General features: G+C 34.8%; 1 protein-coding gene and 1 long non-coding RNA gene across 2 annotated transcripts; both read right to left on the bottom strand.

Moving 5' to 3' along the window:
• Nucleotides 1–2,028: 2,028 nt before the first annotated feature.
• Nucleotides 2,029–12,561, bottom strand: LOC139994691 (rRNA biogenesis protein RRP5-like). The gene is made up of 7 exons (XM_072017579.1): nt 12,407–12,561; nt 12,260–12,322; nt 11,629–12,187; nt 9,208–11,558; nt 2,529–3,360; nt 2,298–2,463; nt 2,029–2,220 (listed from the first exon to the last, which is right to left on the bottom strand). The coding sequence occupies exons 2-7, from the start codon at nt 12,320–12,322 to the stop codon at nt 2,058–2,060; spliced, it is 4,134 nt and encodes a 1,377-aa protein (XP_071873680.1). The 5' UTR covers nt 12,407–12,561; the 3' UTR covers nt 2,029–2,057.
• LOC139994692 (uncharacterized) lies at nt 7,912–8,916 on the bottom strand. Its single transcript, XR_011801697.1, has 3 exons — nt 8,831–8,916; nt 8,608–8,711; nt 7,912–8,518 (listed from the first exon to the last, which is right to left on the bottom strand). It is a non-coding gene; the product is annotated as an uncharacterized lncRNA (long non-coding RNA).
• Nucleotides 12,562–16,970: the final 4,409 nt, after the last annotated feature.

Genomic DNA, 16,970 nt, shown 5'->3' with positions numbered 1-16,970 from the left:
TCCATTTCCGAAAATTTTTGCAATTTCCATAAAGTTTCCGTGTTTAGTTTATACACGTACTAAAAATTCTAGTTGCAAAAAGTACTAAATTGTAATAAATAGTTTAAATTTTAATCGGGAAAGATCGTGGTCCAATATATATCGATGCAAGATGTTCCGAAAATTGTGGTAGAAGCCGAAAAAAATGATTCCCCATGTAAAAATAAATCGAACATATAAAGCGACAATTTTTCAAACAAAGCTTCGTTTTCAAAAAATTCGACGATAAAGTTTCGTTAAGAACGCATACACTTGGGAAGTAACAACATTAAGTTAAACGTGTTTCTTCGCACGTATGTATTCTATTCGATGCTAGAAGCCGAACAGGGGTGATCCCCGGTGTAACGGAAACCGCAGAATAACAATTTTTTATACTAGTCTGTTATCATGAAAGTTCTGCATACCAAGAAACGTAACTTCTTTCACTTTTAAAACACATGCTAATTTATTTTTTCGTGTATGACAGAATGATACAAGACATAGTAATCTTGTGTAGTACTAAAAATATATTTATTTCTTTCTTTTTTATGTATACGATCATAGATTATTAACACGTTGAAAGTCAGGCTAGTTTTACAGGGATTGCCCGTGGCGCCATGATGAATTTTTTATTACGCGATACATATTTCTATTGTCTTCTATTTAATTTTTTACTTAACCCCAAAAGATAATATGATTTCAAATGAAGATTATGCTACCATACATTTTTATCAAATCCCTCCGAACGATGTCGAGTGTTGTCAGATAGAGAGAAAAGTCCTTCGAACAGTTTATCTAATATGATAATAGCATCTTCAGTACATTGTCGTCGAATTGAATTGAATAGTGAAGTTGACGATGACGGCAATGATGAAAATAATACACAAGAAGAGGGGTATGATACAAATTGGTATATTCCTTTGGGCAGTCAAGCGAATATCAGATTTTCGACTTCACAGGGAATCAATATACATCAATCTAAATTTTTTGATTATACTAAACCGCGTAGTTTTATTTTCTTTTTGTTACGAATGAAATATTTCAAATTATTCCGAATCAAACAAATATATATGCTGCACAAATAATGTCAAAACAGCGATTGAATCATCCCGATAAATGGGTTGAAACAAATCCTAATGAAATCAAACTGTTTTTTGACCTGATTGTATCCTTTTGGGTCGAATAATATACTGAATTAGAGAAAGGCTAAACAAGAACTAGCCGAGCTTGCTGAAGTCTCTGCTTATATATGTTTTGGTTTGGGGATGTTGAGGGGCTCGAAGTAGGTTATGATGATAAGGTAGTGACGTGTGCAAAAGAGTCCCAAGGTCGGGAAGGAAGTCTTATCTCTGATGTAGATTAAGATGTGATCGATGTCACACAAGAGACAACGTATTTAGAGTACTTCAGATAGTGACAATGATTTTTCACATTAATGTACATTGAGCCCTTTACGAATTGCCAAAGACATTTATATTCAACATGATTCCCTCGAGCAGATCGAAGAATCTGGATCGCCATGTAACTTCTCTAGCAAGAGTAAACTCATCGAATATTTTTTGATTCTGTACTATGGTCACTAATAGTTGGAGAAACTCTTAGGTTGTCCTAAAAGTTTCTTTCGTTTCATAACGTGATAATAAATGAACAACAATTTCTGTTTTATATTATTTTATTAAATTCGGTGTGATCCATTTCGTTCTACTTCTATTATTATGTTCGTTTCTAATTCAATAAACTAATATAAAACACAAAACAATTTTGCAATCCCCAAAATGAAAAGAAAGTGTAAAGTAAGTTACGAAAACAGTAGCAATGGAAATATTATATTCGATGAAGAAAAAACTTATAATGAAGATGGTACAGAGATCATGGAAACATCAGATTTAGAAGGTGAAAACTATAAATATTATAAATAACAACATGAAGTTATTGAATGGGGAAACTTTACATAACTGGACTTTTTTAGGTATTGTGAAATTAAGGTTTTGCTCGCACGATGTAATGAAGTACGTGTCAAAATGTTTTATTATTTTTGATCATTTTGTACACTGCTTCTCTACATATTCTACAGCCATTTGTTGAACACGAGTCACGTCTTCCTGAGTACCATGCTGTTCTTCAAAATTGATGAACTTTTTAAAGAGGATCTTCATCTTTCTAGGCGGTAATGTCTGAACAACTGCTCTCTCTAGAACTTTCCTGTAAATACAAATTATTACAAGGTAAATTCTCTATGAAATTAAAATGACAAAATATAGTTGAAAAAATATTTTTACCTTGCTATATCAATATCATTAGATTTCACTAAGGAGTCGATATAACAAGACCATATATCCACCCGTTTTGGATAAGAACTTAGAATTTGTTCAAACAAAGTTTGTGCTCTCTCTTTATCCCCAAATTTGTTCTCCATAATCGCAAACCGAGCCATTAGATTTACATCTGTAAAATTCATATTATATTAGTATTTTATTCTTTATGACATTTTATTTCTGTTATGTACATACGTTCAGATGCTGGCAAAGATTGCAATGCTCTCTGCATAATATGCCTTGATTTGTCCTTCAAACCCATTTTTATCAAAGCTTCTCCACAATTAAACCATGTCTCAGGAATATATTTAAACTTCGCAATCATGGTAGATATTGTTTTCTCCACTTCCATCTGCCTGCCAGCCTTGACATGAACTGTCAACATGTGGCTGTATATTTTTCGTGAGTCGTTAGACCTCACTGCCTCTTGAAAAACATTATTCAATGTTTTAGGGATCCCAAATTCAGACTCTAAATTCAACCACGCATTCCAAACATTTAATATTTCATTCTCCTCTCTAAAGTTAATTGTTTTCACCGCTCTTCTCGCAACTGCTCTTGCTTTCTCTATTTCTGTTGCCTGTAAATGGTATGCCATATACTGTAACCATACTATTGAACTGTCTGGACTAGCTAAAACTAGTCTATCGAACTGATCCACGGAATTTGGTAACTGGTTGTTGGCCAGCGCTTCTTCTCGTTGGCGAATTTCGCCTTCCTTCTGTCTTTCTTGTTCTCGACGTTCAGCGGCACTTAATTTCTTATTTCTCAGTTTTGGCTTTTTCTCTACTTCATCTTCACTATCGCTGGATGACTCTTTATCCTGATCGAGAGATAAATTGGGGTTGCCATCCCAGAAAAATCCACACGGAGATATCCTTGGCTTCTGCTCGTAATCCGTATCTTCCAGTTTTATCTTTTCTTCTCCTGTTTGTTCAACACACATTTTCTTAGAATATTCCTTCTCTAAATCTTTCACTGGTTTCTCTCTGTTTCGTTTTCCTTTGTTTTTCATCTTTTGTATTTTCTGTAATTTTTCAATTTTTATTTTTTCGGTGTGTAGCATATTCTCTCCTTTTTTTGTTCTCACTTTCGACGCTTTACTTTTTTCGACGTAGGACTCGCGATTACACTTGACGATTCGCAATTCTCGGTTACAACTCGACTGATAGACGATGAGTTAAGATAGCGATTGAGCAGAGTGCGCGATATAATCTTATATAACGACTGCTCAAGGAACGTAGAAGAACTGTCTTTCTGTGCCGATGGCCCTGCGGAGGAAAACTGTGATGGGTTTGGCTAAGAGTACGAGAGGATCGGATTCGTTAGGGAAAGTTTCGTTAGGAAAGTGGGGGAAATGGACGTCGCTGTTAATTGGTTGATCTACCAGGTCGGTGAGTGAGGAGGGATGGCAACCGCCGTCGAGAGAAAGTTGCTAGCGGGCAGACGTATATATTAAGTTGTAGAAGTTAATTGTAGGAGCACAATGGATGTTAATAAAGTATTGGCATCTGTTACGATCTGATCTTGATCTTCGGTGTTCGTAACCGATTATGCGTTACTCTATATGTAGAATCTTAGATTTCTCGAATTATATTTAAATCAAAACGGTAGTAGCTGCCACCAGAAATAGTCTTTAGACTATTTCAATTGGTTCGACTCTCGTTCGTTATTTTCGAAACGAGACGAACGACTGAATGGAATAGATTGAAAACTTGTCGCACCTTTCTAAATCGCGGCACTATTCTGAATATCCCAGAAGATCGTTTAAATACTTTCGCGACAACAGAACGGATTCAAAAACTTGTCGCTCCTTTCTAAAGCGCAACACTATTTTAAATTTCCAAACTATCGTATTCTTGATAATCTAATTCGTTGATATAACCATAGGAGTAGCTTTGACTACCGTATTAATGCGACTGATAAATAAACTCCACGTTACGGCCTGCCTGCTATGGGCAGGAGTACTAGCGCGAGAAGGATTAGAGTTTTCTTGGAATAAATAAATAATTTCAATGTCTTGTAACTAGTAATTTAGTCGATTTTATTTAGTTATATGTTTATTAACAATATTCTGATCTTAACTCTCTATGTAGTTTACAAAAGGAGGAAAATTATCATTAGCGATGCAGCTCTAGATCGCATTCGGGTATAGGTAAGTTGGATGGTGAAAACTAATTTCTGTTTCTTCCTTGGTTATTCCTAATTCTTCTCCAATATTTTCTTCTTCTCCTCTAATGTCGGCATACGTTTAAATCAACGTTCTGCTCGTTTCCTGCTGTTATAGGCTCTACCTCTATGAAGGAAGAAGAAAGAAAAGATAAGGGACGTACAAACATTGTTTATTATTTGGATACAAGACTATAATATGAAGAATCTCTATTTTGCGTTTCCAAGAGACACAATTTGTGATTATAGTAACAAGTAGATTTACGCGATACAATATGTCACAAGAATTGAAAATGTTGCTAAAATATTACAATCGTGTACAACACGTATCCTATTCTCTCATCTAACTCTGAATTCTCTTTCCTCAATCGTATGAATTTAAATGTATTAAAATCAAGATTTCCATCTTGGATAGTTTTTCAAATCTAAAATAATTCGAAGCTTTCTTATCACGATTTGATCAAAACGGTTTGCCAGCTCTTTCGACATTGTATATATACTATATATTTTCCATTTCTCCCTATCTTTCTCGAAGATATCGTTTCTCTTGTAGCAATGCCATAAATATGCGATTCAATAGATTATAGAGATTCACAATTTAACGTAAAATAACTAGAATCAAGTTTAAACCATAATCATCGTCACTTATTCGTACCATCGTCATTTGTACCTTTAATTCATATAGTTAAAACTAAAAAGTGCCAACTTTTTTGCTGAAAAATTTGCACATTCATGATTTTGATACGAGGCCGATATAATTTTCAAGTTCATTGGCTCAATTAACCCTGCTGCGTTCTTTCGATCATTTTTTATCCAGTGGTATTTTTTGATGTTAAAAAATATTTCAAATTCAGGTAAGATATGAAAAGACTGTTATTGGTATGCATGACTGCTCATCTCAATTTTAAGATAAATATTTTCTTAAAATACTATGTTGAAAATGACAACGTGAGTTCGCGCTCGCCATCTATATGCAGATGCGCTAGTTACAATAAATAGTAACTAGAAGATAGTTCTAGATATAATCGATACGTTTAATCAATAGGTTTAAGGAATTCTTTTGTCTTTTTTTTACTCAGTCCATGTAAGAAAGTGCAATAAAGGTCGTTAAGCTCAGAACGGTGTGATAAACCTCTCCGAAGAATAAACTAATGGCTATTGTGATCCTACCTCTAAATAGAGAAATAACAACATATTATAAATCTCTTTTACTGCTAAAATTAAAACAAAATTGAAGTGTAAAAATTCGAAGATTGCAGCAGGGTTAAACTTCCCTTTAGAATGCCAAAAGTTTATCTACCAATACTACCAATACACCCCCAGTATATGGATTGGTCACCAATTTTTGATGTCTTAAAGTAAGGTTTTCAGCCTGACGCGATGGTGTTTTTTATTATAACCTAACCCCGCGTTCACGAGGTTAGAGAGTAAAAAAACGCGAGAAAGAGACGGTAAACTGGGCGCAGGAGGGAAGAAATGGAGAGTGACAGTAAGTGAGTGAGTGAGTGAGTGAGTGAGTGAGTGGTGAGTGAGTGAGAGAGAGACCGCGAGAATGGGATACGGTCGGAGGAGAGACAAGGATAGAGTGATAGGACGACAAGATGGAAAAGAAAGAGAAAGAAGACGCGTTCATTTGAACACAGTGCCTTTGACATTTTTTATGTTCCAAAGTTAAAACCTACGGACCCGTATATATATAATCGCATATTTCACAAATACGAGCCATTCTTTATAAAATAGAAAATACTCACGGGCTGTATGCCTCTTACACAAGTAGATATGGGTTTTCACTTGATTAATTCGTCCAAAGTAAATGTGTACACGATTTCACTAGAAAACGTCAGTGTTACGTAGACCAACAGTAGAATTTTAGCTAACGCTCTTACGGAGACTTTACGAAAAGAATAAGGGAAGGAGAGGTGATGCGTCGCGATACCGAAAAGCACGGGCCATAGCACGGAATTATCGGCAACGTCACACACCGTGACGAATACTCGGAATTTACGATTCGATGTGTCTGAAAGTAGTCGCTCGATGCTACGAGACTCGAGACACACGATCGTTTTACAATAGGGTTTTATATCTAGATCACGTCACGATGCTCGCTTTTACTTGAAAAATCTTTGACACGATTTGGTACGAGTGTGAATTCGCCGCCGACCGAGTTTGCTACTCGAGTTATTTACATTTTTTCCCACGCTTCCCTCTCCTAGTTTATTAAACATTTGAGACACCACGAGATTATCACCACTGATTTCGCTAACACAACGTGCAAATAATATAGCGATTACAATATGGCCGATTTCCGCATTGGCAGACGCATTCTGCGCTAACGCACAAGAAAGTACCATCTCGTTTGTCTAGGGTGAAACTTCGAAACGAATGTTGCCACTCACGGCTATAAAAGGATTTTGTTTACCAATCACGTTTATCGCGTCAAATTATTCCAATTTTAAATTGGACTATCGATCGATTCAAACTTGTCTTTAACTATCAATTCATGTAGTTCATATTAAAAAAAAAACTTTAATACTAATTATTGGATGACATATTTATAACTCCCCAGTTTCTAATCGTATTCCAATCGTAACTTGGGCAGATCTGAAGAAATGAATTGTATTGTTCTCGAAACATTGACACAAAATGAAAAAAATAATTAGAACATGTCAATTTATTTTGTTCTTTCACTTTTATTCCATGGCTTCTGAAAGTGTTGGTAGACCTTTTATGATTACCATACGCGTATTATACGAAACATTTTCAAATTTCATTGATGCTGTATTGACATCCAACTATCATAATTATATTTTTAAAATCTTAAACGATTCTGAAAATGAATGCAGAAATTATAAGATATTTAGTACAAGTACATGTACATATATTTTGCAGAGATTATAAAAATATTTAAATAAACAATCATTCATAAAATCAGTAAGTCTCAGTATTCAGTGGGACCATTTTTAATATAACACATTATACGCTTAAAATGACTATACATACTGTATATTAATTTTATACTAAATATAAGTATTTCGTTTACTCCCGGAGAGACGCGATCGCGAGGAAGCACGTCAACGGAAGTCGTAAATTCCCGTTACGATTAGACAATCGACACCACGAAATGATCGATCCCCTATTTCGGTTAGGATAATAGAGGTGGTTAAATTGAATATGACACTGATATAACAAATTACAAGTTACAGTTTATTATAACAGCTTATGTACAAACTAAATATGAGTTGCTAGAGAGTAATTGTAATTTCTGAGTTCGAGTAGAATAACGCAAGTTTGAATGGTCGAAAACGAAAGAGCAACTAACTCTCTATGAAAATGATGCTGCGAAGGAAAACTTGTGATGGGTGGATCCACGGACATCAGATGAGCTGATTCATTAAAGACAGGGTTTCGCTATGATAGTGAAAGAAATAGGCTTCGTTGGTAATTGGTTAATTTTCGAGGTTGGTGGGTGAGAAAGGGGCTAACTGTCACTGAGAGAAAGTGGCGAGTGGGAAGCATCATACGTGAGAAAACGAACTTTCCCGAATCTTCCCGTAGTAAACAGTAAACTGTTAGAAAACGAATTACTAAAGAGGTGTTTGTTGGATCTGAAGGGCCTTAGCTGGAAATTGCTAAAATTTATGATGGGTCCTTGAGGCTATTGAGAGTACGCCGTGAGGATGTGCGGACATCTGATTGCCAGCCAGCCGGCGGTATGTGGCCTGGTCTAGGTAGAGAGCCGGCCGAAGTAACAATAAGTTTACATTAAATATCCTGCAACTTTTATATATATTTTCAAATTGGCAATATAAATAGGACAATATTATCATGGTGCTAACAAAATGTTTTATATACAACACACAATATGAATATTAAAGTTTTCTGTGACTTATGTAAATACTTTACCAAGCCACTGTATATATCAATATTAACAGTATGTTTTTGCATCTGTAGCCATAAAATAGAAGTAAATTTTCAAAATATTCTTAGATATTGTGTATTAAGTTGTTGCTGACATCCTGTAAAGTAATGTGTCAAAATATTTTATTATCTTCGTTACCTCGCTTCTCTTCATATTGTATAAATATTTGCTGAACACAAACCAGACCTTTCTGAATACCACACTGCTCTTCAAACTGGATATACATTTTGAACGAGATTCTCATGCTTTTACATAGTGATGTTTAAACAAGTGCTTTCTTCAGGACATTCCTATAAATTCATTTATGAAATAAGCACTCTATGAAATTAAAAATATCAACTTTTTTAAAGTTATTATTATCGCACAACTTGTCTTCTACAGAGTATTTCTTTTCAAATGCAAACCTTACCATGCAAATGGGCATAATATTTTATTCCGAGGAACTTAATGAGATATATCGTTCTATTTTAGAATGAATAGTATAAGACAGATTTACCTACAAAATTCTTGTGCAGTCTGATTTTTTTGCTTCACAGGTTGCAGGCAATTGATCGTAAACCAGCTGGAGAAACCGGCTAAACTGGGGCAATAAGCAATGAGGTAACCCACGTGCGATTACATCACGAATCGCAAATATTATATCCACAGATGAATAGACCGTAGGCTTATCGTACCATCCATATTTCTGTGTCCAAAGTTTATGACTACATTTTACCAATGTCAGAAGCACCACGAAGACCCAACGGTCGAAGAGGTAGGTTGATTTAACTTCCCTTTGTTTTACACATTCGGTACTTCCAGTAACTTTTGAATTTTTATTTTTTTGGCAAGTACCACGTTCTCTTGGTTTTGTTTCTTCCTTTTTAAGTAATTATTATTATTCGATTTCTCTCTCACATCATACTTGTTTTCAAATGCAGATTTTATGATGCAGAGAGGCATAATATTGGATTCTTTGGAATTTAATAAGGCGTAACATTTAACTTTAGAATGAATAGTATAAGGTGTTAGATCTGGCTGTAAATCGTTTATGTGACGACGTACAGGTATCGCAGCTAAAGTTCCTTTACCAATACCTTGTAGGAATATCAAGATAAACCAATTTGTCACCATTAAGATTCTACCACGTAGCAATTTGCCGTCCGGGAATTGTATTTGCTTATTTTGTTTGGCACTTATTTTGTGCATTATTGACGATAACGTGGTCAATTCGACAAGCTCGTGTACGTAATTTATCCATATAATCGTCCCAGAAATTTTGTCCCCTATTTTTTTATTATCAGAGTAATGATTCTTAGACACTATACCTAGCAAGTTATTCTGTAATTGAACAACCAAACCATCAGCCGTAATTTTTTCAATCTTTCCAGTAACTCTCTGCCCTAATTTTACAGATGAAATTGGTCTGTTTTTGTAATATGAATTACTTGAAAGTTCTACTAATTTATTAAAATACAGGATCAATGTATCCAATGCTGCCACCATTCGACTTTTAGGATCAGATAGATCATCGTATATTTTCTTTAGCGACAATGTTAGTCCTAATTGTTGTTCTTTCTTGTTAATAGAAAATATTTTTGCCATTAAAATTTGGTTTGTGTGCAGTAGATTAAAATTACTAACGTTACTATAGGACACATATCCAAATGGCGTACATTCTGAAACTGGTAAAATTAGTCTTATACCATCTGGCTCCATATCTTTGATCGTACAAGGTATACAGTCTCCTATTTTCAGTTTCTCAAAATTCCTGTATCTTCCTTGAGTTACAATAGTCCTAGTTAAAATTAAATTAGGTACTGTAGCAAATACAAGAGCTGAAAGTGTATCACCAGGAACATATTTTGATGCCAGTAGAGCTGCAATCTCCATACAAGGTGACATGTGACCAGCTGGTAAAAATCCTGTACTAACAGTTTGTCCTTCATTTCTACTGATTCTTAAATATAACCCTTGAGTGGATGATTCTATTATTGTGCCTTCTACTTCTTCACCAATATCGAATGCTGCTTTTTCAACTTGTATGTCCTGATTAACCATTTTTACAGTTATCTCTCCCGAATCTGTGTTCACTGTTTGAACTTTTACCAAAATTGTTTGTCCAATCGAACAGTTCCAATTTACGTTAGATGTTTCCGTGTCGAGAGCAGTATGTGAAATCCAACCTTTAACATCCCCGAAGAACTTTACCAATATTCCACGCTTATGTATTTGAATGATAGTTGCGTGGTGTTTCGAGTCAATTTTCGCGTCTTGTATGTTCGCTAAAATGGGCAAGTCACTCGTTATTAAAGACCTTTTCAAAGTGAGATATACTTTTTTCCGGCCTATATGAACGAACAAGACTCTTGCTTCTACTTCTTCGTCGACTTTCAGCTTGTTTAAGGCACTTAAACCTTCGTCAGATATATGATCTGGTGCAATTTGTCCATTAAATTTACCAAGTTGTACATTAACGAAACCATTCACTTTGTCAATATCTGTAATCTTTACATTTACCATGTCGCCAGGTTTAAAATCAGACAATGAAAAGTACTTCTGTTCCAGCAGCGAACGCTGCATGGTACAGAGATAAATTCCATCTAACCAGCTGTATGATAATATTCTGCATTTATGTGTAGTACCAGGTGCAAATTTTTCAATGATTTTATTATATTCAACACCTGTTCTTTTCAAGGAAACGAATCCCCGTATTCCATTCTTAGTTAATTGTAGTACTATTCCACGAGATTCTCTGAATAGAACAGTAGCTCCTTCTACAACATCTCCAGGCTTAATAGTATTGTCTCTAGATTTATCTATCGTCGAGCTAAAGTATGCAAATTTGATGGTCGGCAAAATATATAATAATGTTCCAGTAATTGTCAGACTATTTGAATATTTAGATAAGGGCTCGTCTAAATATATTTGATTTATGAATCCTATATTGTTTTCATTTAATGAAACACATAAGCCATTAGACAACACTTTCTTTATAGAAAGATCAAATTTTGTGCCTGGCATCATGCTGTCCAATGATTTAATTTCTGTTTCACAAATAGTCTTAACAAGCTTCCGTTTCAAAGTTAATGTAATCGTCGATGTATTCTCATTATTTTTAACTTCTTTAACATAGCATAGAAGCTGTTTACCTGGAACTACATAAGACTTCTTAGTAATAATCGTTAGTTTTTTTCATAAATGTATATATTATTTAAATTTACTTACACAAACATTTTTCACTGCCACTTTCCTTAGTAGGAATAAACGCTCTTACGTTTATTAAACCTGTGTCTACCAGATAACCATGATCTTCTATACTACTAATAGTACATACTATTTTTGAGCCAATATCTAAATAAGCAACATCTAAACTTTGATTTATTAGACTGGGCTCAAGAGATATCGCAATTTGCAATATCTCTTGCGATTGTATAGCTTTTACATAACATACGACGTAATCTCCATAGGTATATAACTCAGGAAGGGACTTAAATTCGTTTGTCTCAGAATCCTGTGATTTGACAAAATTTTGCAACAAATTTGTGTAACATTCACTGATATCTGTAATTTGGGCACGACCTACTAAGCCGCCTGGCAAAGATATCAGCAAATCATAGTTTGTCACTTCAGAAATACATCCTAATACCACTAATCCTTCAGATATTGTTGCATATGATAATCGTTCTGCAGTGTTGGGAACAAAATTTGGTTCCTCTTCGTCTTGTTTCTTTGCCCTCTGTTTCTCACGATTCCTTTTACCAATTTTCTCATATTTGCCAAATAACTATTAACGTACAAATATTGAATAAGTAATTTTAAGATATTAAAATATGATGGATATATGTAATAAATTTACCAAATCTGATGCTTTCCTTTCTCGAACTTCTTTTCCACCTCTTAAAAGATTTTTCGACGTCATCTATGAAAAATAATTATGTTACTATTATATACATTATAAAAAGAAAATTTACAAAATCTGTAGAAATGTATAACTATAAAGTACCGAGATAAAGTATGTAGTTGGTGGGTCGTGCTAAATGCTGAAGAAACACTCGAGTATAGTTAACAATATATATTTATTAACAAATACTCTATATGTACACTTTGCGTAAAACTCGCGATTACTATGAGCGGTTCGCGATTACAAGTTGGACTTGGACACGATAGAAGTTATGATGATGATTGCTTAAGATGTGGAGGAACTCGGGTCAACTATTACTGCTAACTACCAACTATCGACTCTGACTGCCGTCTAACGACTGACATTCCGTCACGATGATGCTGCAGAGGAAAACTATGGTGGGATATGTCTAAGGATACGAGATCATCGGATTCGTCGAGAAAGGCCTTCGTTAAGAAAGTGGGGGATATGGACGTTGAAGAAGGATACTAACCGCCCTCGAGAGAAATTTGCTAGCGGGAAGTATCATACGTGAGAAAAGCAGATTTCCCGTATTTTTCTGGAGTAGATAATAAATTAAGGAATGTTAAAACTACAACATATTTGATCTGTTTGATGGACCTTGACTACAGAAATCCTAACATTTATGGCGGGTTCTTAAGCTAGTTGAAGGTATGCAATCATCTTGTCCGAGGGATAGAGCCTGCTTTGTATTGCAAGGAACAGAAACCGTTGGAAGGTTTATTGTCGAGTGCCGCTAGTAATTGTTTCACGTAGTTCAAACGTTTCGCAAGTAAAATGATAATGATAAAGTAAATAATATTTCCGATATGATAGACTATGTAAACTTTATTACACAAAATCAGCAGTATAAGCAGTATAATATAGAGAGTATAGAAACGCCAATATACATCGCTGCTCTGACACTAGAGAGGAAAGGAGAAAGAAAAAGCAAGAGAAACGAGATATAAGAAAACGAAGATAACCGAAGTTAAAAGTATGTTTACGTTCTGTCTACAATAGAAGCTATAAGCACGATCAGAGCGGCGATAAAGACTATTAAAAATAACTTTCTTTCGGATAAGATTGGATAATTAAGTAAAAAAGATTTATTTTTCAATAAGAAAAACTGGTAATTATTTACAAAGTGGACGATTTATCTGATTTCAATAACCTTTGATTTTTTTTTTTTTTTTGATACACCCGATTTCTCTCTCACACAATACTTCTTTACAAATGCAGATTTTATGATGCAGAGAGGTATACTATCGGATTCTTTGGAATTTAATAAGACGTAACATTTAACTTCAGTGTCAAGCTTTTCCTCGTTTCCCGTTATACAGGATGCCGAGTTCCCCGAAAGAGAATGTTTTCTTTTGGGGTAGAAAAATGGTTTTCCTTTTCGAAGGCCTTGCGTCGGGGTTTATTCTTTGACGACGTCCTGGCCTCGAACGTCGCAGTCGTCGAAACTTTCTTCGTGGCTATGAGCCGCTACAGTAGGAATTTCAAGGGAGCACTTGGTCAATAGATCCTGTGTGGTCAATGTACCCTAGACCTCCAGTGATAAGCTTTTCTTCGCTTTGTCATCTTTCAATATCCCTACTACGCACGTATTCGCAATCATCTGCTATTATTATTATATAAGCCTTCTTCCGATTATTTGACCGAAGAACGAAAGGGATATCGATGCACCATTAGACCTATTGAAGTTTCCCGACACTTTCGGCCTGTCAGCATCTACGCTTTATCGTGTATGTGTTTCGTCGGTCTTTTGTAAACAGTGTTCCAGCGATGCTTTACTATGTACCGAAGAAACCGTTGGAGAGATAATTGTTCTCTGCGGCCTAGTGCCGCTACAAATCTTTGAAAAATCGTATACGTCGGAAGATAAACGAAGGTAAGCTCATACATTTTTATTGTAAGTTAAAAATTTCTCGTCTCGTAACTTAACAGATTGATCGTGGGAAAGTTAACGGATCCACTCAAAATGTGTATTACTTACACAGAGTCTCGATATTCTACGACAATTGATATTACATACGATCTAAGAAAAACGAATTCTACACATTTTTTACTTATTTTTAACCTAACAATTGGGCTTATCGTAACGTAATAGAGCATGTATATCTATATGTATGCGTATAAGCATGTATATAAAATATACAAGATAGATATAGAAGATAAATGTGCATGTAGCTCATCCATTCTTGTAACAAAAAAGTCCTTGATATATTAAGGTAAGTACATACGTAATTCTTTGTGTAAAAAGTCGAAAATATGCTATTGCTGTCTTACGACTTTTCATAGAAATGATTCTTGTTTCGCGTTAATCCTGAATTTTCCAGAATCTAAGCCGAGTGAACAATCTCCAACTAAGGAAATTGTGCGATCAACGTAATTTTTCGTAGTTTGTAAAAGCGTTTTGCGAAGTATTGTTGTTAGTAATCAACTTCTTTAGTACTACATCAGAATGAGTATATATTTATTCAACAGCAATGAGCCACATAAATAAACTATAGTCGCTACAATCGAAGATACTCAGAACAACAGTCAACGCCCCATGGTATGTCAGAGACGAGGATATACGGAAAGACTTATAAATACCAACGGTCAACGAAGAAATCGGGAGGTACGTCGAAAAATACAAGGAAAGAACGGCGACACATCCAAACCAGCTGGCTGCTGAAGCGAACAAGACTCTCATAGAAAGAAGACTAAAAAGAAAACACTCCACTGACCTCAATAAAGAAATAAAATAGTCAAACTTGAAGACGGTATCCCGCGGGGAGTAGCCATCCACGTGTTATTTAGCAATTAAGTTAGAAAAATTAACCAAATGTCCAGCTGGACAAATTGTAAAGTAAAAATTAAATAATAAAAAAAAAAAACTATAATCGTATTCCCTTCGGACTCAAAAACGTACGGCCAACCTTCCAACGCATGATGGATACTGCGCTACGGGGATTAGTAGGAAGTAACTGTTTCGTATACCTAGACATCATAATATTCAGAAGCACCATCTAAGAGCATAACCGAAATCTAGCTATTATATTAGACAGACTACAAAATTTAGGATTAAAAATACAACCGGACAAATGCGAATTTTTGAAACCAGAGTTAGAATATCTAAGACAAGTAGTAACAAAAGAAGGAGTAAATTTCAATCCCAAAAAGATTCAGGCCGTGAAAGATTTTAAAATCGACCGACGAAACGATTGGGACGAAAACCTAAAACTAATATGTATGGGATATAATACTTCAGTATACGAAACGACCGGACATACCCCTTTCGAACTGACATTTGGACGACAAGCTAATACGCCATCCTCAACATCAAACACCCTCACCCTAACTAAAGAACAATTATTTAAGCTCTGGAAAAATCGATATAACGCCTATATAGTCAAAGTAAAATTACCGAATTAAACAAAAAGCGATATCAGGGAGATCAGATTCGAAAAATTATCAAAACGCAAACGATATTCCAAGTAAAAGATAAAGTATGGATACATAACGATCGCAAAACCAACAAACTAGACCACGAATAGCTAGGACTAAATAATTACAAAAAAGAAAAAAATGTATATAAGTTAGAACAGCGTTCGGAAAGGTAGAATTAATGAAAAATATTACTAAAGCATTACAGTTGGAGGAATCAGCCAACTTTTCACCCAAACCAACATCGCAAGATGGAATATTAAATAATGTGTTACAACAAAAAATGAATACGTACTATGTTTCGTTAAGCACTGAATCGGTATCTGTATTATGTTAATTTATATTACAAAACATATTAGGTTACAAAAATTTAATGTCACGATCGTGTCTTCGTTCAATGTTTCTCGTGTGACCGACATATTTCTCGTTTACGTTATTACAATACTCGTAGTAACTTTAATCCTCTGCGAAAAGCGCATCCCACCACAGCCATCAAAAATTTAATGTCACTTATTGATGAATATCGCGTTTGTAATATCGCGTAATGAATATTACGTGTAATGTCAATCGCACTTAATACTGATTAAGTATACAAAACTGTCAGTTAACTGAACCCTGACAAACTAATTTCAACTCATTAATCGGCGTGATTTATAATTACGAAATTTTAATTAACTTGTTCTTGACTGAAGAATAACTCCTGAATTAACTATTTGATTGATTATAACTGTATGACTGACTATGTACGGTTGATGAATATTAACTATTGGATGATTGACAATCATTACCGAATGAATGACGAATACCAACTGACTCTCTGTATTGTTGTCAATTCAAAGAAAGCGTTTCGCTCTTTAGCTAGAAAATAAAGTAAACTATGTATATTATCGCTAATCAAGATTTTGGCTTAAAGTTAAATCTTTAAGAGAGCTACATTTGAAGAGATTTTGTTTGGCAAATACATTAGCTCTACCACGAAAAAAGAATAGTTTAGCTTCGCGTAAGGAAATGTTAGTATACTGTGCACCTTGTAATATGTAACGCTAGATCTATTAACTTTATGAATTAAAAATATTTGAATAGATTACCATCTGTGCGGACTGCGATTTTCACGACACATTTCATTGAATATATTTAAAAAATAGGTTTGATATTACCACGTAGAAATTTAATTACGACAAATACTCTATACCGTCGATTCTCAACAAACAACTGATTAGAAGAGCAT

Source organism: Bombus fervidus, chromosome 15 (genome assembly GCF_041682495.2).
Source record: "Bombus fervidus isolate BK054 chromosome 15, iyBomFerv1, whole genome shotgun sequence".
Lineage (NCBI taxonomy): Eukaryota > Metazoa > Arthropoda > Insecta > Hymenoptera > Apidae > Bombus > Bombus fervidus.
The sequence above is the reverse complement of the archived record's forward strand: the minus strand, read 5'-3'. Positions and strand labels throughout refer to the sequence as shown.

Bases quoted from the DNA above. Each gene is read 5' to 3' on its own strand.
- LOC139994691 (XM_072017579.1), bottom strand. From the start codon at position 12,322: ATGACGTCGAAAAATCTTTTAAGAGGTGGAAAAGAAGTTCGAGAAAGG. The intron at 3,361-9,207 runs GTGTAAAACAAA...GAAAAATTACAG, and splicing joins AGTTACTGGAAGTACCGAAT to AAAATACAAAAGATGAAAAA. The intron at 2,221-2,297 runs GTAAAAATATTT...TTGTATTTACAG, and splicing joins AATGATATTGATATAGCAAG to GAAAGTTCTAGAGAGAGCAG.